The following is a 24,168-nucleotide window of genomic DNA, read 5'->3' on the forward strand; positions in this document are numbered from 1 at the left end:
ACGGAGCGCGGCGTTCCTGAGGCGGCGGCGGCGGCTGGGACTGAGGAGGGCGGGGAAGGAGGATGGGGCAGGCCGGCGGCTGGGGCCGGCGCTAGCCCGCGGCTCGCTAGCAGACAGGGAAGCCGCGCTGCTCTTCAAGTTGCGCGGGGAGCCGGCCGGTGCCGCCGCAGCCGCCTCGCGCGGCCGGGAGGGAGGGCGGGCGGGCGGACGGGCCAGAGCGAGCTGGGGAAGACGGAGCGGACGCTGCGGCGCGCGGGCGGACGGCGGGGGGGACGCGGGAGGATGGAGCAAGTGGAGATCCTGCGGAGGTTCATCCAGAGGGTACAGGCCATGAAGAGTCCGGACCACAACGGGGAGGACAACTTCGCCCGGGACTTCATGGTGAGTGTCCGCCCTCGCCCTCGCCCTCGCCTCGTGCCGCCGGCCCCCGAGCCTCTCCCGGCCGGCCCGGGGCTGCCAGCGCTTTGTGTGCGGTGCCGAGGACTGGCGCGGGGCGCGCGCCCAGGCGGGAGGCGAGGTCGCCCCCCGCCCCTCAGCCTCCTTGTTCCGCGGGGCTGCGCGGCCCGTGCTGCGCCCGCCCGCCCAGCCGGCCCGGGAGCGGAGGAGCGGCCGCCGGGCCCAGCCCGCTCCGGCCCCGCCACTCCCTATTGTCTCCGGGCCGGCCGGGCGGCGGCGGCGGGCTGCGGGCTCGCCTTCCCACGCCTGCCTTCCCCGCCGGTCCCTCCGGGGAGGGTCGAGGCGAGCTGTCGGGCTGCGGCCGGCCGAGCGGCTCGAGGTTGGCGGGCAGCGAGGGTGGTGGTAGCGTCGGCTCGCACAGTTCCCTTTGCCGATGCCGCCGGCCTCCGTCCGAATGGACGGTGGGACGGCGCGGTCTGCGAGTTCACGGTTATTATCGCCTCTCGCCACAGGCTTGTCCGTGAGACAGCTCGTGGTTTACCTGATCTTCATTTATCCCGTGCGGTTTCCCGTGAGGCCAGTGTGACTTTGGGTGATGGGGTTGGGGGGGGGGTCGCTGTGGATGGGGGTTATCCTGAAGGAAGCTGACTCCGGACTCTAGGGGATATTGCCGAGACCGGAGGGGATGTGACTATCACTTCCTATCCGGGGTGGGGGTGGGGAACTTGGGAACAATAGTCCTGGTGGGGTGGAGGCGACTACGCGGGCTGAAGCCCTGAACTGGGAGATAACCTTCCCGTCCCCCCTTTTCCGCCACCCCCCTTTTCCGCACTCTGCTTGTGTGGGCAGGCTTGAGTGGAGGTGAGGGTTAAAAGTCTAGTAGGTGAAATTGCTCTAGGTATGTCATTGGGGGGGGGGGTTGTCAATTCCGAAGGCGTGAGACCAGGAGCCGACTTCCTAAGTTACCCCCTCCCCGCTCCTTTTATTTTTCTGCGGACAATGTTCCCTCTAGGGTTGTTTCCCGGCTTAGGAGGCGGTGGTTGCGGCTGCTGCTCCTACGGATGTTGCGCAAGACTGGGGCGTTGGAAACCCTGGAGGTCTGGGGAATGGAAAAGGGAAATGGGACTTGGGAAGTCCTTCGCTCCTGCTCGCCGGGCTTGGGAAATGAACTAGGGAAAAATTTGCTCCTGGACAAGGTGCACTTCAAAAGAAAAATCAGTTAAGTCTGAAATACGTTGAGGTCTATAGAAATGAGTGGACACGAAACGTTGGCAAGTTTTTAATTTAACAATGCAGATGAAGTAAGTGACTTTTAGTGCAGAAGTAGGTTTTCGTATAGAGATTTCTATCTATTAAGACTTTAGTGTTAAAGTTGTCACTATATTAATACTATTATGGAGCTTTGGGATTTCAATCTCCAAATTATAAAAATAGAATTATAAAAATAGAAAAGAATAAGATTTTAATATATAATGACTACTGAAAAGTGTAGATTAAATAACCCAATTATCTTTATTTTATGTTATTTATTGTTATGTAGGTAGTGTTTGGAAAAGGGACTTTTGATCTCTAAAGATTAAAGTATAATTTCCCCTTCCTGCCATCAAGACTTTTGAATGATGTCATGTACAAAATTGGACAGAGTCTTTTTACTACCCTATAGGAAATGTAGAAGAAAACAGTTTATTTAGGATGTTTGAAACTAATGGCTTTCAGCCTTTCTTGGTTATGGCTGTTCATTGTTTGCATGTTTGTCATGTTGCTGTTCAGGGACACTCTTCAAGGGGCATTGTTTGGTGATGCAGGCCATTCAGACAGTTGCCCCATCTCTGAACTTTTGGACTGGGGATATAGCTTTGGGGCTCTTGCTTTGGAGGTGAGTTGGGGATTCCTATTGAAGATGTCATTTCACAAGAACCAAATCTGTTGCCATTCTTCTGTAATACCAAAGTATAGCTAGGTAATTCTGTATTAGAGATTTGATGACTAAAGCTATTTTTATAGTGTTTGTTTTCTTTTATTTCCTGGCTTGATAAGCAACAGCAATAATTAAGACTGTTGGCAGTTGACTCCCCCCCCCCCCTTGACTAGAAGGCTGGAAAGGAACTATCTGTTGTGGAAAGAGAATCAAAGAAGATCCGATAAATTCTGACTTGTTATTCTTAAATTCTGATGTGGATAAAAACTCCATTTTAAAATCTTAGCATTGTAGAACTGAGTCTTAAGAGATATTATCACTATTACAACTGTTTCATTATAAAGTAATGCAGTTTCAAAATTGGAAATTATAGAACAGTAAATATTAACAGTAGTAACCAGTATAGTAGTGCTTATACTTGGGAAAATGGATTGGTCATTCATATTGTGGCCCTGTTTCAAGCATGGAGCTATTTCCATTATTTTCCCTATGTTTATATTTGTAAGGTGTCACAATAAATATACATGCCTTTGTAAGTAGTTGGGGGGGTGCTTTTTTTATTGAAGGACAGAAAGCTGAACTCATTTTGTGACCCAGACTGTCCCTAATACTGACATTAAAGGTATGAGCCTGCCTTACCTCTGTTACATTCTTGTCTTTTTAGGTTTTTTAAACTTAGATTTTGGTGTCTTTTATTAATTACAACTTTCTAGGAATAATTTCAGTAGCTGTGTGACAATGTGACTGTTATAGTTTACCATTTGCTTATAGTTAAATGTTTAATCTATTGTATTTTCTATTAAATACTTAATACGAATAAAGCCTCTACATTGTTTATTGTCTAGTATCTCTGTACAGGAAGTATTGAGTCAGGATACATTTATATATGTTTACAACTATAAAAAGTATTTAGTACAGCCAACTGTCAGTAATGTATATCTGTTGTAAATATTGAATTATATTGATTTTATTTAATGGTTTAGGAGTTGTATCTTGTTTGGTTAGAATTTTTTTATTTGGGGCATTTTTGAGTCTAGACCTCATATAGCCTGGACTAGCCTTGAACTTGCTATGTTTTTAAGGCTGACTTTGAACTCTGGATTCTCTAGCCTGTACCGTTCAAGTACCATAAATATTTGCCACCATGTCTGGAGTGAATGTTTTAATTACTATTGATAGAAAAATAAGTCTACCTCAGTAGGCATATAGTGGTGCCAACAGTCAGGAGCTGAAGCAGGAGGTTGTGAGTTCAGACAAGCCTAGTTTATATGAGAGTGAGATCTTGTCTTAAAAGATAGAGGAAAGAGGGAATTAACTGTAGTTTTGTTTGTTCTTGGTCTTGGCCTGAGGTGCCCATTGTCTCAAAAGAAGAAACTTAGGCACCAAGATGGTTCCTGACATGCTAATTTTGTTAACAAAATAAATAATTTGTGACCTGTCTGGAACTTGGTCTTTGCTCTCAACTTTTAGACTAAGATGATGGTACTCATTGGTATTTGACAGGTTTTTTATTTATTTATGTGTATGGGCTATTTCTGTGTTATTTGTATGTCAGTGTACCTACCATGTGCATACCTGATGCCCAGAAGAGCCCAATAGAGGGTGTTAATCCTTTGGTACTATGTAATGGTGAGTTGTGGTATGGAAGCTATAGAATAATAGCCCATGCCCTTATGGAGTCTGAGACAATTCTCCAGCCCCCAGAGTTTGGTTTTACTCCATACACATCCCCTGAAGTTGACTGACAAAGAGGCGTCCTTGAACCATGTCTTGAGGACCAGAGAGCTAATATATAATGCAGACAGAAGGTGATGCCTGAGACAGTTAGACAGGGCTTGGACTGTGAGGAGGGGTGGTGGTGATTCCTCCTTTTCCTCTGCCACTCTGTGAAGAGTCTTACTATATCTAATTATATTTTCTGTAGGGCCATAATGATTATTGTACACTGATTTCCCCTTGCATCTCTTGCAGGCATGTCCAGCCCTTGGACATTGCAATACCAAATTGTCGTGTATAAATTAGCATTAGAAAATTATGCAATTGAGTTAACAAAACAAAACAAAAAATGCTCCGAAAAAATCTTATGTTAAATGAGTTTACAGTTTGGACCACATTCTTCCTTATCTGGGCGTATATGTGGAAGGCTGCAGGTTGGAAATACCTTTTAGGGTCACAGGGAAAGTGAAATTATCGAGAACAACAAATGTGCTAGCTTAACATTCCTGTGGTCTTCCCTTCCCTTTTCCCCACCTTCCCAGCCTGCTCGACAAGATTATTGTAAGCTTTATCTTATTCAGATATGTTCTGGTTGAGAAACTGAAAGATGGAGCCTCTGGAGGGCTCTGGAGTGTTTTAAGAGAGGTAGTTATTTGATAGAAAGGGCTTGATCTGAATTAAGACAAGAAAAATAGAGCATATATAACAGATTTGATGAGGAGTAGCAAGCCTTACACCCGGTGTGGTGGTACACAGTTGTGGTCCTAAGGATTCTGAGTTCAAAGCTAGCCTTGGGATAAATACTAGACTGTGTGTGTGTTGGGGAGGGGGTGTCTCGATGATTTACTAGGTATGAACAAATTGTTATGACTCAAATATTTCTAGCTTGGAATACAATCAAGATAGAAGGTGCCATTTAGTATAGTGGATAAAGGAATAAGAAGAAATAAGTAAAGTTGCTCAAACAAGTAACACAGGAAAAGGTTTCAGAACTGAAGACATGGGACATGCTTGTGAAGTGTCCAGTACACATACAGAGCTCACTGTTAGTGACAGAGTGGACATGTTAAATGCTTGTGAAGAAGTCCAGTACACATATGGAGCTCACTGTTAGCTACCGTGTGGATTTAAGGAAGTAATAGTCATACACTACTACAGGCATAAAGACTGACCATCTTTAGCTGGGATAGCATAGGTCTTGAAAAGCAGCTAAAGGGAAATGTGTATGACTGTTCCTTGGGAAGGTATGCTCAAAGTGGAGGGACAGGAACTAGGGATGTCAGAAAAAGCTGGAAAGGATTTGAGGAAAGAATTGTTACTAGAGTCAAATATTAGTGCTAAAAGGACTGGTAGGGTAAGATTGGTAAAGCACCTATTCCATTCGGCAAGTGAAAATTTTGCTATCTAGAAAAAGCTGGGATTGGAGTATGGAAGAGCTAGATACAATGCTTACAGGTGAAGTAGAAGTATAGTTTTTTCTACTTATTTTTAACATTTTGAAACTAGATTGTAGAGCCTGCAAAAAGACCAAAGTTTTGAGAGAGAATGTTTTTTTCTACTATCTATTATAGTAAAACCATGAAATCTTCAGGTTTAGTACTTGTATTTGAAAGGTTAGAAAACAAAAAGGTCTACAAAGATGTTTCAGACACTAGATAAATTTAAAATGCTTGTTCAATATTGTGACCTATAGGGTTTTTTAAAGATAATAATAGCTTTATAGAAATATAATTGCCTACTATTAAGTTCATTCAAAGTTTACAGTTCACTAGATTTTAGTATAGCCACAGAGTTGGACAGTCATCACCACAGTCAATTTGCAGAAGATTTTCATCATCCCATATGTGTTCATGGCCACTCCCCTCCTCATTGCAGCCATCAGGAATCCCCCTTCTGTCTCTGGGGATTTGCCTGACCTGGATAGTATATGTAAATGGAATTGGCATATTTGTTTTGTTTGACTTTTGTCTGTTCTTTTGTTGTTGTGTTCCTGGCTTTGTTTGTTTAGTTTCTTTGAGTTAGGATATTATTGTGTAGTCCTTGCTGGCTGGCTGCATGGCTTGCTTCAGTCTTCCCAGGGCTGGACTTACAAGCCAGTACCACCACATTGGCCTCACATGTATTCAAGATTCATTAATGTTACAGTGTAAGTTGATACCACTTTTTTTAATGATTGAATTATAATCTATTATATGGAGAGTACATCTTCTATGTTCATTAGTCTATTAACTGGTATTTGAATGTTTCCCCCTTTTGGCCATTATGAATAGTAACGCTGCTGTGAATGTGTGTAACTTTATGTGGGCATATGCTTCAATTCTCTGAGATACACATCTAAAAAACGGAATGGTTGGAATTGTTTAACTTGTTGAATTTCTTCTAAAACTGTACATTTAACATCTCACATAATGGAATATATGTGGTGCCCAGTTTTGCTATATTACCATGTCAGTCCTTCTGATTATTGTTGTCCTTACAGGTATGAAATAGTATCTTGGGTTAGCTTGCAAGACTTTGTATATGTATGTAACTAACTAGTTTTTGAAAGTCAGTGAGAGGAAATACTTTAAAATTCTTAAAATTGAGCTAATCTAAATGCTTAGTTGTCACTAATTTAGTTATTGCTTTCTTGCCCATCCTCTGTGTTCAACCAGACATACTTAAATTTCAAATATGACAGCAAACCTTTTAATTTTCCATTTATTTAATTTGTTAATGTCTTAGAGTGATTTCTGTATTTATTTTTAGAGTATTGTTGGGTTTTTTCAGTATTTGACATTTAGTTTAGAAAATATTTTGAAAATAGACATAAAATGTTAATACATTCAGATAAATTTAATTTTTGTACATTAAACATATGTTTCTATACCACTCATTTCATTAAACTCATGAGCATTTACATTTCTTACTAACCTCACCTGAAAATCTAAGACTAGAGTCCAGCACTATTCCTGGTCTATCCCTGTGCCTTGACTGTAGTATAAATGCTGTTGTCTATTGCATGACTAGAAATTGTACTGCTATTAAAACAAAGGTTTATTTATTAGGAGGGTTCTTCAAAAAATTTATAGTAGCCTTGAACTACTGTGAGAGCTGTTTTTCCCTTCTCCTATGCACTGCTGTGTAGTATTTTTAGCAATCAGTGGGAAAGAAAATGGATGACAGATAATTAGAATGATTAGTGAGATGGCTTTGTGGGTAAGGCCCTTTGCTGCTTGCTAGCTTCAGGGCCTGCGCTTAGTCCCTTGACCCCTCAGGATGAAAGGGAAGAACTGACTCCCGCAAGTTGTCCTCTGATCTCCACGTGAGCAGTGTGGCTTGCGCGCACACGCGCGCGCACACACACACACACAGCTCATACTGCTCTTACAGATGACCCAAATTCAGTTCCCAGCACCCACATCTGGTGGCTTGCAACTGCGTATAACTTTAGTTCAAAGGATCTTCTAGATTCTGTACACACTGACTGAATACACATAAATAGATATGTAATTTTTTTCTAGTTAAGATAAGCTAAGCTGAAGTAAAACCTTTAAATATTTTAAACATGTGGTTTTGTTATTTGTAGTTTCTTCTGCAGATACCTGAATAACACTGTCCTGTTTCTGTGAGTGCTGCCTAGTGTACTCAGATGTTCAGGGTTCATATAGGTAGGCACCCATAAGTCATTTACTTTTAAGGATATTGTGTTAGAATGTTAATTTTAATAAAATACCCAATTTAAACTTGTGGGTTTGGGATTTAATTAATAAAATCTAGGTAAACATGTCATTGTGATCTTGTATGAACTGGTGGATATTTAGGAAGCAATTATTACAAGGTAGTATTTGCTGTTTCCTTGCCTATAGTTTCTGGTCTCATTCAGTCCATTCCATTGAACACACTCATTTTCCTAAAATACTTTTTAAGTGTTGGTATCTTTATACTAATAGGTATATTACTGGTAAAATCATGAAACATACATTTAAACTCTTCTCAGCTGTGTGGTTCTTTTAATGCATCTATATAAGACACACTGGAAGCAAGATTTATTTTTATTACCTCCACCCTCGCTTTCTCATCCCTCCCCTTCTTTCCTCACCTCCTCCCCCTTCCTTCCTCCTCCTCTCTTGGGACTGAAGCAAGGCCTTCAAGGTAAATACTCTGCTGTACTACTGAACTTTCTCCAGAACATTCTTTCCTAGTTTAGAGGCCTGTATGAAAAAGTCTGTGTTGCTTGATCTAACATTCTAAAGCCTTCCTCAGGGTCTCCCACTACTTTCTATACTTGGTTAGTACATGTTTTTTCTTCCTTCTGAAATAAGTTCTTTCTCATCCTTGAATGAACTTATCAAATAAATGAAATCTTACATATCTGTGCTGACTGTTGGACCTAATTTTTATCTTCTTAGAAATCAAAAGTTTGCCTTTTACAGATTGAAACTTGGATCAAAATATTAAAAAAATTTTAGGTTGGGTGTAATGGCACACACCTTTAATCCCAGCGCTTGTGAGGCAGAGGCAGGAGGATTTCTGTGAGTTCAAAGCCAGTCTGTCTACATAGGGAGCTCCAGGACAGCCAGTACTACATCCTTCATAAATGGGTAGATGGATGGATAGGTGGGTGGGCCGACGGATAAAATTGTGTTTGCTTGCAGCCTAAACTGGCCTCAAACTCTTAGCAGTTCTGGCTCAGCCTCTTCAGTGCTGGAATTACAAACTTTCACTACCACACCCTGACAATTAAAAAACTAGGATAAGTTCACTATTTACCTAAAGTGTAGAAACAAATATGTACTTAATTCCCACTTTTCTGAAATAAATATACTAATGTAGTTGATCTGAAATCACTTGTTTTCCACTGTAAAATTGGATTTTTAACATCGTATAGAAAAAAGGCCTTTAGCCAGGTGGTGGTGCCTCATGCCTTTAATCCCAGCACTTGGGATGCAGCAGAAGGTGACTCTCTTGTGAGTCCTAGGCCAGCCTGGTCTACAATGTGAATTCCAGGACTGCCAGGGCTACACCAAAAAAGAAAAAAAGAAAAATGGGGTTTTTATTAGGTTTGAGTTGAAAAGGTGCTAAGATAAGCTAAGTAATATACAATTGCCCTGAGCCACCACCCTTCCACAAAGAAGCTGAACTCTTCCAGCATTTTCCTATTCTTAAAGCGGTGATGTTTTTTCTACATTTCCTGTAACAGCGTCTTTGCAGACATGTTTTTAAAAGTTTTGACATGCGAGTAACTCCCCTGGTAGGCACTAAAGGTGGTCCACAGATTTGTCCTTTTCATATGTTGTCTCTGTCATACCCTTAGTTATACAAACATTAATATTGAGATTCATGAGTGCCCCCTGTGTTATAGCCACCATTCATACAATGGGCACTGAAGGTCTGGCAGTTAGGAAGTCCTGAGAAGACTTGTCAGAAGCAGTGGTGTTTTCCTAGGAGCAGTAGCTTTTCTTCAGGGAAGTCTGTTTACCGAATTATAGCCAAACTTTTTTGCCTTAGTCCATTTTAGGATTATAGTTCTTAGATACTCAAGGATTTAGGTCCCCAAAATCTTAGAACATGTAGACTGGTAGAAAGATACTGAATATTGCAGTTCTGCAGGCATTAATTTCTACCTCTGCCCTGCTGTCATTATGAGTAGGTTATAAAGAAGCTGAGAATATGATACCTGGGAAGACCAAGATACATGTCTATAGAGTGTCTAAATAGTACTTAAAATGTTGTCAGTGGTAATTGAAGATACCGTATTGTGCCAATTTACATTTAGAAGAGAGGTAGGAAAAGCATAAATGTACCTGAGCAAATCATAGATTGGTTCAGTAAAGATAACATGTAATCTGATGCTTTTTGAATAAGAATTTTATTAGGGGAGGGCCATGTGGTGGTCAGAAGACAAGTTATTGGAGTCTGTTCTCTCTTGTCCTGTGTGTTACAAGGATTGAACTGAGGTTGTCAGGCTTAGCAGTAAACTCCCTTACCCATTGAGCCATCTTGCCAACTCCAAGCTGATTCTGGGAGAGTTTGTCAGGTCAACTAACAATACTTTCCAAGATGTGGAGGGGTGGGGTTATGGTCAGCAAACAGATGTTTCAATAACAGGTAACATTTCCAGAGAGAGATACCTTTAAATGAAACTAGATCTTGTTTTTGAATGTTTGGGTAAGGAATATTTTTATGTCCTATTATTATTTAATCTTAGACTGAGACCTTTTAATATCTTTTGTGAAGGGTTTCAGTATGCAGCACAGGCTGGCCTGGAACTTGCTAGCTATAGCTTTCCTTGGTGATTGAGTGCTAGATTTACATACATGCACCACCACTCCAGTTTAATAGTGTTCTTAAAACTGGTAATTTAACTTTAGTTCATATGTATGATGTCCTATTTTCTCTCTTCTCCAAGTTCTTAGATTAGCATTTCCTTATTTGTGGTGTTGGGAAATTATCTCAGTACTTGGGCAGTATGTACAAGGCCCTGGGTTGGATCCCTTCCAGCGCTATAAGAAGTTGACCAAGGTGAAAGCGTATTCATACATGATTGGGAGAAACCTCTGAAGAAAAGGGGAGAGATAGTCAGGGAGGAGAGTAGCCCAAGAAGTGTATAGTGTAAGACAAGATGTTTTTCAAAACCAAACACAGAGAAACTATTTTAAGGTTTCACCTGTCTTTTAGTCACCTTTCTGTTACTGAACAAATACCTGAGATTGTCACCTCTTAAAAGAGAAAAATGATGTTTGGTTTTTGCATTACTGTTTTTGCAGTACATGTTAAGTTGATGTTCTGTTACTGAACTATTAATATCTTAATATCTTTAAAACTGTATTTATATATATGCATGTTTGCTTGCATTTATATATGTGCCCCATGTATATGAATGCCCTCAGAGGCTGGAACTGGAGTTACAGAGGGTTGTGACCTCTGGGAAATTAACCATACCCTCTGCATGAGCAGCATGTTCTAACTGCTGAGCCATCTCTCCGGCAGCAGATTTTATTTTTGATATGGAGTCCTGCTAAACTTCTTGTGATGCCCTTAAACTTGGTTGTAATCTGGGATTGTGGGCCTGTGTTGTTAGGGCTGACAAAAAGTTGTATTTGGCCTATACTTTGAAAGGTTCTAGTTCATGGTGGATAATTGGTCTCATTGCTCTTAGGTATATAACAAAGGAATACATCATGGCAGAGTACTTCAGGACAGAACATAGGAGGAATGGAATTACCCCACAATCCCATTTGAGGGTACTCCCCCAATAACTCAATGACTAGTCTTTACCTTTTAAAATCCCTCCCATTTCCTAGGAGTTTAATGTAGTGCAAGATATTTAATCTTCGGTAGTGTGCTAAAGAGGGGTGGGTGTGATGGCGCATGCCTTTAATCCCAGCATTGGGGAGGCAGATCTCTGAGTTTGAGGCTAGCCTGGTCTACATAGCAAGTTCTAGGATAGCCAAGGCTACATGATGGGACCCCGTCTCAAACAAAGGAAAAAGAAAGCAGGTGTCATTTGTATTATTTTTTTTAAGTGATTGACTTATAAATTATAATGTATATTTTCAACTAATCCTTAATTTTCACATTTTTTTAGAGAAGGTAATACTTGCATTCATTTGTTTTTGATTTTGTTGTTTTGTGTTGTGCTTACCCACCCACCATTCCACTCCTGTGATAGAATACCATGAATGAGCACTTTAAAGAAAAACTTATTTGGACTCTGGTTCTGGAAGGTTAGATGTCTATAATGGTGGGCAGGGCATGGCAGCAAGGTCAGGCAGCTAGAGTGTCCCTGTCACCTGAATACATGGAAAGCAGATGGTGAACTTGAAGCCAGTCCTCCATTACACAATGTCTCCAGCAAGGCTAAACATCCTAAAGTCCCATCACCCCTAAACAGCACCACCAACTAAAACTCAAGTGTTAACAGATAAGCCTAGAAAGGGACACTTTTATGTCTTAAGTATTTAACTCTGCTTTCTCATTCCTTCTGTCATTGCTAATACTATTTCATTTGAACATAATCATACATAATATATACATAGTATTTGTGTGTGTGTGTGTGTGTGTGTGTGTGTGTGTGTGTGTGTACTTATTACCTGTTAGGTGTTAAGAATAAGTGAAACAAAAGTTTCAGTGTAGACTGTAATCCTAGCTGTTTCAGAGACTTGGGGAGAATATCAAGTTTGAGGCTTATCTGGGCTACAGATATGACTTCAGGATCAACCTTTGAACTTAGTAAGAAATTGTCTTTATTTTTTTTAACATTTTATTTTATTCTGGGTTCTGAAATCACAAGTAACCCTTACATTTGGCTTTCTATAGGTAAGGTGTCAACTCTTCAGAACCCGTGTGGCGGAAGGAAGGAGAGAACCTACTCTCCTGTAAGTTTGTCTCTGACTTCAGATGCACATCTGTATTGCAAAAGATGATGCAAAGATATGCAGTGATCTTAAGATAAAATATTTAGTATATTGAACAGATGGAAGATTACTGTCTAAAAACATAAGTATCTTCTAAATACCAAAATAGCCACCCTCAAAACCAAAACACTCCAGTACAGTGGTTCTCAGCTGTGGTTCTCAGCTGTGAGTCAAAACTCCTTTGGGGGATTGCATGACCCTTTCATATATCAGATATGCTGCTTATCAGATATTTACATTATGATTCATAACAGCAAGATTATAGTTACAAAGTAGCAAAAAAACTAATTTTATGATCAGGGGTCACTACAGCATGAACTAAATTAAAGGATTACAACAGTAAGAAGATAGAAACATGGGTATATAGCATGACAATTAAGAAGGTAAATAATTACTGAACATGGGGGAACAAACTACCAGCCTTCCCAATAATCAGAGAAATGTAAATTAGTGATCTTTAATTTTGGCCTGATTTGGCAAAATTCAAAAAATTATAACTGAAAAATTAGAAACAATAACAGTATAGAAAAAGTGGTGTTTACAGATTCTAGATCTACTCATGGGAATGTAAAATGGTGACACCTATTTGGTAGAACAGTTGGCCACTTAAAATAGAATGCTGTCTGACACATCAAATTCTTGACTCATTCTGTAATTCATGTATATGTATATAAAATGGTATGTCCTAGTATCTCACTTAAATTTTTGAGAAACCTAAAGTACCTTTTAGTAAGGTAATTTACTCTGCTGACATGTATATAAGGTAAGAAGGAGTTTCAAGGAGAGAAATTTTGCTTTTCACTTTATATTTATGTGGAGAAAAGAGTTGCTTAGTGGGCCTAGGATTGCCCTTCTTAGGAAGAACTGCTTTATGTGGTTGAGCCTTAGCTGATATCTAGGAACTTGGGCTTTTAGAAGGGTTCCTTTGTTAAGTGGTTTAATTGTATCTCACTTGTTCAAGCAATATTGTTTATTGTAGCTGGAGTTCCTTGTCCTACCAGGTCCCACCACCCTTAAGCCCTAAATAAGCACACAGACCGACGTTTTATTGATTATAAAACTGTTGGCCAATGGCTAGGGCTTCTTATTGGCTAGCTCTGTCCTTATTAACCCATTTCTATAAAGCTATGTATTTCCATGTTGTCTCGGTTTACCAGAGAATGTCTGGACTGTTACTCCTTTGGCGGCTAAATGGCATCTTCTCGAGTTGCCTCTCTCCCAGCCTTCTCATCTCTTAGCCCTGCCTATCTTCTGCTTCTGCTGGCTATTGGCCAAACAGTGTTTTATTCATCAACAAATAAGAGAAACATATGATGGGAGATGTCATTCTGTAAATATGTTTCTCATTACTGGTTAATGAATAAAGTACTGTTGGCCAATAGGAAAGCAAGATAGGAGGGACTAGGAGACAAGGAGGAAAGAGGAAGTAGTAAGGAGGAGTCAACATGGAGAGACTGGGGAGACCAGATGCAGGCCCCATTCCCTGGTAAGATGAAAGCACATAGAGATTAATAGAAATGGGTTAATAATTAAAACAGAGCTAGCCGATAAGAAACTAGTACCTGGCCAACAGCATTATGTCAAATACAGAGTCTCTGTGTGTTAACTGGGGCTGGCGCGGTGGTGGGACAAGACCAGCGGCGGGAGGAAAAACCTTACTCCTTACAAACATATATGAGGAACATCATCCCCCATCAGTTTATAGTGAACACTTGCCTTGCATGTATGACCTTAAATGGTCGAGATGTGCTACTCTACTCAAAAGTGTGCCTCTATGGCTAGGTGGTGAACCCTGGGCACTGCCTCGCTATCTAGTTTCTCTGGTAGACACTTTTTACACAGGTTGTCAACACTAATTGCTTCAGGATTCATGGATCCTTTTGAAGTCATTGGGAGAGAACTGTGGGAAACCCCTACTTCCCATCTTTGTTCTCCTGGGCTTTGCTTCACACACCTTTTTGCTGCTTTCATTTTATATCTTTTGGCAATATCTCCAAGTGATATTTTGAATCACCCTGGATTTTTTGGCAAGTTTTCTATAGGTAAGTGCTGTCTGGCCCCCTCTGTTTGCCTACAATCCTGGAAAGAGCAGGTTTTTATGGACAGCTGGAGTTCCTGACAGTTTGGGAACGAAGATTCTTCAGGAGGAACAGATGAGCATGTTTGAGGAACAGAAGGCTAGTCAGGGCTGGCACAGAAGGAAAAAGATTAGGAGGTGAATTGGAAGTAGACTGATTAGCAGGCCAGAGGAAACAGCATGAACCTTGGGCCTCATGAGATAAGTGCTCTGTCACCAAGCTGTATCCCAAGCTGGAAAGTAGTAGTTTTATGCCAGGTGTGTATATGTCCCACATCTCTCCCTGCCCCCAGACAAAAATAAGATTTTTTTTTTTTTTTTAAAAGAAGTTTGTTGAGATCGTGAGTAAAAAAGAAGTGAATTTAAAAACTTTGTTCAGAGCCCAGCATGGTGGCGCACACCTTTAATCCCAGCAGACAGAGACAGGAGGCTCTCTGTGAGTTGGAAACAAGCCTTGTCTACAGAGTTCCAGGTCAGCCAGAACTGTTTAGAGAAACCCTGTCTTGGGGGGGGGGGGGAGGCAAAAAAAAAAAAAAAAAAAAAAAAAACCCACTCCATTCAGGTATGTTGTTTAAGACAAGATGACGATGGCCACACCACCCTGAGCATACTTTATTTCCTTGTGTCTCAGAAGCTGTGTAGATTCAGGCCTGGTTAGTTCTTGGATGGAAGGACAAGTTGAGGCAAACTACTCCACTTTATTTTTTAAAATCTATTTCAAATCAATATGATTAAACAACAAAGTTCAAATTTTAAGTAGCATTTTATTCTCTCCAGTTTTACCTACTGTATTACCTAGCTTACTTGAGTTACAGGTATAGTTACAAGGATACCAGTTCATTAATTGTGGTGTTCTGAGTGTTTTTATCAGTGCCTATAATGTCTGGAAGATATGTTCTGCTTTACTGGATGTATAGAAGACACTATCGCACTGTGGAGGAAATAAAAATATATAAAAGAGTACATTGTCAGACAGTGATTTATAGTCATTAGCAATAGTGATGGGATTGAAAGCCAATGGTGGTAAATAACAAATCTTAAAACAAAGACATGAAATCAGTCATCATGATGATGATAATTGCATTTGAATCTTAACCTTGGTAAAAAAAAAAAAAAAAATTTTTTTTTAGCTGATTGTTGAGCTTTTGTGCCTCTTGATTACTAACAACCTCCTAAAAGTAATTTCAGTAGAGTTGTAACAGAAGAAAACATGTTTTTTTCAGAAGGCTCTAGTAGTTTACCAGGAAATGTAGGTTTTTCTCTTTAAAACTTTTGGTCTGTTGACCACAGCTTTGTGTCACACTCATCTTGCAAAAATAGTTATTTTCCATATAGTGGTGAATATATATTGAGCTGTTTAAACTGCAGATGTGATAATTGGCCTGAACTGTGTTTGTCAGTGAGAAATATCTGTGCTATACATTTAAGGCTTGTTTTTGGTTTTTGTTTTTGTTTTTTAAATTGGATGTAAAGAGAATTGATGTTATTGTCAGTTAATATACAACAGTTGGTCTTGATGTTAATTTTACTAATGATGAGTTGCTTTAGTACCCTAGGAAAGTTGGTGGCTGTTTTCTAGAAGGCAAGATACAGCCTCATTTGAAGGAAAGTATTACTAGGAGCGGTGTTTGTGTATGTTGTTGGAAACAAGGTCTCAGCCCAAGCTGACTTTAAACTCACTATGTAGCCAAAGCTTTCCTTGAATTCTTTGATCAGTATACAGTCCTGGCCTGTTTCTGCCTCCTCTAAGTGCTGGCATTAAGACAGCACTGAGATATTTCTAGTTAGACACCACATTAGAAACCATAGTTTTGTGCCTGGAGTTTGCAATTTCTGAGATGTTTATTGTGGGGACAGGGAAGAAAAAAATCTTTGGAGTTGGAATTAACTTAAAGAATCAGTAGACATTGGCTGTATGAGCTTAATGGGGAGAGCTGCATTAGATAAAGAAAAGAAAGGTGCTGTTAATAGAAGTAAGCCCTGAGAATTAGAATATGCGCGCGCGCACACGCACACTCACTCTTCTGTCCAATTTACTGTACAAAATATATTTTTCTTTTCTTAGTTAACTTTGTTCAATGAAACTGATGCACGTGGCAATTTTTCTTTTTGCTGAGACAGGATTTCTGTGTGTATCCCTGGCTGGTCTCTGGCTGGCCTCAGACTCCGCTTGCTGCGTTCTGGGATTAAAGGCATATGCCTCCACACCCAGCTGTGTATGACAGAATTTTATTACATTCATTTGGAGCTCAGCAGACAATTTCCAGGGAGTTAGCTTTCCCACTATTGGGTCCTGGGTTTCAAACTTGGTTCATCAAACTTGGTGGCAAACTCCTTTACCTGCTGAGGCATCTCACTGGTTCATCATGGTATAATTTTTTTGCCCTCTGATTTAAATTTAAATTTCACTTACATAAAATACCTTCATGTAGGTAAAGAATAAATTTAAATTAAAAGTTTGTGTTTCTAGCTTGAAGTGGTAATAGATGCCTGAGGTCCCAGCACTTCAGAGGTGGAGGTAGACTATCTGTCATGGATTTTTGTGATAGGGGCTGCTGTTAATGTGAAGCTGTGGCCTATATCTTCAGGGAGTTCTAGTTCTGTTGAGGATGATGTGTAAGAGCTATTAGAGATGAGGAAGCAGATTGGGGGAAGTGAGTGATGAGTGTGCTGCAGTACTAGTCTCAGGAAAGTGTTTCCAGATGGTATCTATTCTGGTACACTGAGAAGCAAAGACAAACGGAAGAAATGAGGCAGAGACATCAGCTGGAGTAAAGCACACCTAGATTTGGGGGGTTTGTGGAGGGTTTTGTTTGCTTTTGGTTTTCCAAAGGGACCCTGAGATTCTTTTTTTATTTTCCTCATACATCCTTTGTTAATCAGTCCTGACTTTCAGCTTCAAATGGGAAAATGTCACACTGGGAAAATGTCACACGGGGGGAAAAAAATGTTTTTTTTGTTTGTTTGTTTGTTTTGTTTTGTTTTTGACAGTTTCAGCTGATGATGTAAAGTTTTGCCATGTTTATACAGGGTTAGATAATTGTGGTATTTTACAACAAAGTCTTAAACTTTTTTCACTTGGAACCTGAGGTACGTGTGTACATACATACATACATACATACATACATACATACATACAAACAAACAATAGATATACCAATCAGGCATTACTGATAATAAATCATAATTCTTAAAAACAATTCTTTGGAATGTACATGATTGTACTACTTATTAAAAGTGAGAGTCTGGCTAAGAATACACCTTAGCGTTGAAATCCACACGAATTCAGGGTTTAAGATTAGAGATGTGTATGCTAATAAGGTGGATATGCTTTTCCAGAGTAATTTTTAAAGTGTGTATGGGCTGGTGTTGTCTTCTTGACACAAACTGGCATCACCTGAAAAGAGGGAGGGTGTCTCAATTAAGGAATTGTTCAGATTGGCCTCTCTGTAGATTATGATGTCCCAACATGCTAAGGTGCCATCTCTAGGCGGTTGGATGTAGGCTCTATAGGAATGCTAGCTGAGCATGAACCAGAGAAATCTGTTTTCTCCTTCAGTTTTGCTTTTACTGGCTCCCTTGGATAATAGACCTGTAAGCTGAAATAAACACTTTCCTCTCTAAGTTGCTTTGGGTAGTGGTGTTGGTCATAGCAACAAAAAGCAAAGCGTGTGTCTAATTCTGTGTGTGTGTGTGTGTGTGTGTGTGTGTGTGTGTGTGTGTGTGTGTGTGTGTGTGTGTCTGTGTATGTCTGTTTTTGCCATGTAGGGTCTGGAGATCAAACTCTGGTCATCATTAGGTTTGGCAGGAAATATCCTTTGCCTCTGATATATCTCACTTGCCCATGCTTATGTTTTTTTATTATATAAAGAAGAAATAAATCTTGCCTTCATATTTGCTAATGTAGATCTTTAGTGTTTTTCAGAGTTAAGTTTGATTTTTATAATTGTTTATGCTGAAAATATCATTTTACATATATAAATAGTACAAATGCTAACAGTATTTAGCCATCTGATAAAGTATTCTAAATTCTCACTTGATCCCAAGCCAAAATTTATTAAGTGATTTTTTTTTTTTTAATGAAACTCAAGTCAGAAACACAAACAGCAGTTGGGAGAGGGGGTACATGTACAGTCACAGGTGTGTGTGTGCATGTGCATGCATGTTGAGGCCAGAAGTTGACATTGGGTGTCTTCCTTATCACCCCCCACTTTGTTATTTTGAGATGGGCTTTCATTGAACCTGGAGCTCCCCATTCACCTAGACTGGCTAGCCTTTAAAATCCCTGGGATCCTACTGTCTCTGCCTCCCCAATGCTGAGATCACAGCTTTATAATGTGGGTTTGAGGATGGAACTGAGGTCCCATGCTCATGCATCAGTACTTTACCAACTAAATCATACTAGCTTGATTTATCAGACCTTCTAAATCAGTGCAGTCCAGAGATAAGCTAATTTGGTAGTTACATTCTAATTAATAACAATATTTTTAAGGTCTGTTTTCTGTAATTAAACCATTGTGTTTTTGTATTGCTGTAAACTGTACAGTAAAACAAAACAATACTGCAGTTCATTTCATATAGTCCTCTCAAATCTGAGTTGGGGTGTTTCAAGCAGTGACTGTTGCATAGCATGAGGTCGTGCACAGGAGGGTACATGCACATTGCATGTTTTAAAAGGCTGTAGTAAAGTCACCTGATGCATTATTGGTGAGCCTCGGGTTTGTTATATGTTTGATTTTGGAGTCAGTCTTGGTTGTGTTCCATTCAGAAACCCTGTGCTGCTACCAGTTTCTTCCCATCTACCCCATTCAGCCACAGGACTTGTGCAGTTCTAAGTAGTGTCCTTTGTCATCTCAGGACATTTTAACCCTTACATATGTGCCCTTTGGTTCTAGCCTATTCTGCTGCTTTCATTTGTTACTCAGCTATGGTATTCTTTCTTCCACCCTCCCCAGATTTTCCAACTACATTTCCTATGAGAACTCCCTAAACATCTTTCTCGGAATTATTGATACTGCAAAACCATATGTAAAATTGAAGGAACTTAATAATTGAAAATCTTCAGTTTTACCAAACTAATTAGTAAATACTCCTTCAAAGGTGTGGTCAGACATACAGCAGCAGCCCTGGTAGTTGACTTAAGAATGAAAGTGTTCTGGTTAATTTACCCTAGACCTATTGAATAGCACTTTGACTTTCCAAGCGATTCTAAAGCCAGCTCAGGTTAGGTAGACAAACTGCTTTACACTGTACAATAAGTCAAAGCAGACAGATTGGCCCACAATGTATTTCTTGTTGAGACTCTGTCTAGGAAAGGTTTCAAAGAAACAAATCTGAAGTACAAGTAATATTTAAAGAATTTTAAAATTTTCTAATAGTAATTAATGATTATTGAGTCATTTTATATGCCAGACTATTCTGGAAATCTTATCTCCCTTTTATAAAGTTTGCAATGGTGAATTAAATGTGTTGGTTATCATACTTTATCAAAACCAGCATTTTAATGAATGCAACTAATTGTAATGCTGACTATAGTTTTGATAGGAATAAAGTCTCTGCTTAAATGTCTTTAATGAAGCTGGGTAGACTTTTCTGGATATTGACCTTTTGCAAAGTACAAAGCCAAGTTTTGTTCTGTTTTATGTTGCATATCTATTGTGTGTGGTGATTTTTTAAGATACTATAACTTTATATGTGACTTTTAATTTGCACATATTAACATAAATATCTGGTACAGTGTGACATTTTTATCCATATATACATATCTCTGTGTGTCCATGTATGTACACACATAAAATATGCAATGACCAGGTCAGGCTGAATATACCATTTATGTAGGCACTAAGTTTTTAGTTATTTTCATAAAACATTCTTCATTGAACTTTAAAGCATTCCATGTTATTTCAGGCTTTAAGAACATTAGGTAAATAAAAATTGACACTTAGTTATGATACAGAGACATTCTCTAATAATTATTAGTTTTCATGTAAAAACTTTGTAAATATGTTTCTCAGTAATTGTCACAAAAGGAAGTGCTTTGTGTGAGAAGTAGGTATTCTAGACACATGGTAGCATCTTATAATTCAGCTTAGCCCTGTTCCTTTCTTTGTAGTCAACTGTTGTTTCAGTAAAAAAATAAAATATATGTGTGTGTGTGTGTGTGTGTGTGTGTGTGTGTACATATACATATATGTATGTGTATATATATTTGCATTTCTTTACACACACACACACACACATACATATTTGCATTTCTTTTCTGCCAGTGCTTCTTTGGCTGTTTAAATCGATATCCTTTAAGTTTGATTTTCATATAATACTTCATATCAAGGTTCTATAGATACCTTAAAGTATATCTTTTCAGATAACAGATTTCTGAGCAGAGAAAACAGTCAGATATGCAAGATGTGATTATTGACAGGGATGATAAATCTGTAAGCAGTCCTTTTTGCCTTTTCCATTGCTCTGTTTTACACTTAAATTTTTTGGCTTGGCAGTATACTCATATAACATGAAAGAAAGTGTGAAAAGACATAATAGTCTCCTTCCTGTGCATTTCTCAGATTTGCAACCTTTGGTACTAGATTTCTTGGAAATATATTTTATGTATATGTACAAACAGACATGTTTTAGACCCCTTTAATGTTAATAATAGAACACTTTTGTGTTTTCTTTTTACATTTAATGAGAATTTTTGATATGGTGCCATATTACTATATTCAAGACAGAGCTTCCTTACTTGCTTTTTGTCTTAACATATTTGATTGTAGGAAACAAATTTATCTAGTCCCATCAATAGGCTGTTTTTTATTGATTGTGGACTTTTGATATTATGAGCATATTGCAATAAAGAGCTTTATGCATGCATTATTTCATGTATATACTAGTTTTATATTGAAGCACATGTGTAGAAATGTAAGATAGGTGGATTTGTAACTGCCAGCGCTCAACCCCTGTTTGGTAATGTTGTTTCTGAGCCCACACCACTCTATAAAGTCTGGCTTCTGGGTCCTGTGCCATGAGTGCTGGGGTTGCAGGCAGAAGGAAACCTGGATGGTTTACATATGTGTATGTTTTGAGATTTTTATCACTGCGAGAAAAGTTACCATAAGCATGTGAAATTTTACTTAGGCATTGTGCCAGTATGTGGCATGATTTTTCTTAAAAGAAAAAAAAAGTGTATTCCTATATTCACTCTATAATTTAGCTTCCCCCCCCAGTAAAAAAAAAAAAAAACATCTCCCATGTAAGTGCCTGTGTAAAACTATTTAAACTAGTATTATAACAATGTGGCAAGATTCTTGTGTTAGAAATCTGTGGGCGTTTTTTTTTTTTTGTTTTTTGGGGTTTTTTTTTTTTTAAGTACAGTCATGAAAATTCTTAATTACTTGAGTATCAGCTATAAAAATAAACTGGTAAACAAATTAAATTGCTACCAGACTTTTTTTTATTTCATTTGTATTTAATAATTTGAGTCCTAAAATCAAAGTGCTTTCAGTATGTCTTTAATCTATCAAAAAAGTAATCTGCTTTGAAATTAACTTTTAGAAATGTAGTTGAGTAGAATCTAAACAATTCACAATGCCAACTTTCAGTTCTTCTGAAAGCAGGAAGTATATTACTGACAAGCAGAAATATTCCAGCCCAAAGAACATCCCTACTGCCATATGTGGTAAGAATTTGTCACTAACCCACAAACCACTTCTGTAATGCAGTGAATAAGCAGAATTAGTCTTTGTTGAACATTTCCAATCTAGTATGAAAGAACTTTGTTTTGTAGTGTTTTACAAGTAATTATTAGTGGATGCCTTGGAAAGAGCCTGCAGAGAGCATCATGGCTGTCCCTAGGTTACTGAGAAAAGAAACCTGTACATAATTCTTGAGTTATGATTTTAAAACTTGCTTAACAAGACCCTGTATTAAACACAAATTCTCAGCTTACTGATATCTTTAAATACTTATAATTGTTCCCTTTGCTGTTCATTTGGAATAAACATTAATCTTAAATTGCATTTATTCTAAAAAGAAATTATTCTTAGGGTCAATTTTTAAGGGATAGGGAAATTAACAGCTTAGAGGAATAGAATTAGTTGTGAGGAATTGGGTAACAGAATTTGTTGAAGAGCTCTTTGTAAATCATTAACATTTTGAAAATATCGATGTTTCTCTAAACTTGAATTTTATTTTCTTGTATTTTAAGCGATTAAGAAGATTGTCAACCAAATATAGAACAGAAAAGATTTACCCCACAGCCACTGGAGAAAAAGAAGAGAATGTTAAAAAGAACAGATATAAGGACATACTGCCATGTAAGTTTGAAATGCCCTTGATAGACTAAATAGAAATGCTGTATAGCTCTTGTAACCCCACTAGTTTTTGTTTCTGAATAAGGAGGTAGTGTCAGTCCTTCCAAGGTACACTACACAATAATTTGTAATTACTTCTTAGAAGCCTCCCCCTTTCTTAAAGTAATGTAGTCAATTGGGATAGTTTCTTAAAATAGTAAAACGCTGTTATCTAATCACAGAAGAACCTTAATTGATTAACTATGGATGAAAAGCGGGCCATAAGGTGCTTCAGAAACCTGTGTCTGCTTTCCTCATCAGTCAGTCTGTGTGTTTAAGCATGTTCAAAGTTGAAAACATTGTATTCTCATTATGAATTTATGTTAATATTGTTTTCTAGATAAGTTTCTTTAAACACATGCTTAACTGAGAGTCCACATTTTATAAAAGAAATTTTTGCCTTAGATCTGCTTTTCCTTTTTAAATCTACCATAGTGTTTCCCTTCATATATCTTCAACTGTCTACATTCCATAGCACCATTTCCTTAAGTGTCATTATTAAAGCTTCTCTCTAATATCTTCATGCTCCCAGTAACCTCACTAGATCCCGAGCTCTTTTTTCCTGGTTGGTTGGTTTGTTTGTTTGTTTGTTTGTTTGTTTGATTTCCTATTAAGTGTTTTTATGCCCTTGACCAGTCCCATTTTCTGAAACTTTCTTCTTCCATGATAACACTCTTTCAGATCATTTCCTCTTTTTCTTATCTTCCCTGTGTCCCTCACTGAGTTCTTGTGTTCATGTGTATCTATCTGTGTTTTGTATTGAGGACAGGATAGAAGTCAGCCTCTGGTTTAGTGGTTCAGGAGTCATTTCTGTTTTTGTTTTTCTTTCTCTGAGATTTGGTATCTCACTGTGACTAGGGCTTTCCAATTGGGCTAGATTATTACCTAGCCAGAAAGCCTCAGGGATCTGCCTTTGTCCACTTTTCTAGTGCTGGTGTTACAAGTACCACTCATGTATGTGCATGGTGGGGATTGAACTCAGGTCTTCAGGCTTGCACAGCAAGTACTTTACTGACTGAGCTATCTCTCCAACCCTCCTCACTGGTTTCTTTGCCTAAATTTAATCCTACTTACTGTTAACTGTTCTATATTACTTTTATCTGTGGATTGTGTGGTTAGATAGTATTAATACAATTAACAAGGAATAGCACAGAATAATAGTGATGAGTTAGCCTGGAAACTCATATCTGGACATCATCAGTTGGTAGCTATAAGACCCAGAACTGGTGTTCACTGTGTCTAGCTTTTCTCATCTGTAAATTGGAGTTAGTGTGATAATACTGCTAAGGACAGTTTTGAGTATGATAGGTCAGACAT

At 38.9% G+C, this 24,168-nt stretch overlaps 1 protein-coding gene across 1 annotated transcript in view; it reads left to right on the forward strand.

Annotated features, from left to right (window-relative positions):
* Positions 1–201: 201 nt before the first annotated feature.
* The window catches only part of LOC127216515 (tyrosine-protein phosphatase non-receptor type 12-like), a gene marked incomplete at its 3' end in the record, with an annotated part of 57,681 nt that continues 33,714 nt past the window's right edge, over positions 202–24,168 (forward strand). The window contains 2 exon segments of the mRNA XM_051177219.1: positions 202–381; positions 22,707–22,815. Coding sequence (XP_051033176.1) covers positions 283–381; positions 22,707–22,815 — 208 coding nt within the window.

Source organism: Phodopus roborovskii, unplaced genomic scaffold (assembly GCF_943737965.1).
Source record: "Phodopus roborovskii unplaced genomic scaffold, PHOROB, whole genome shotgun sequence".
Classification (NCBI taxonomy): domain Eukaryota; kingdom Metazoa; phylum Chordata; class Mammalia; order Rodentia; family Cricetidae; genus Phodopus; species Phodopus roborovskii.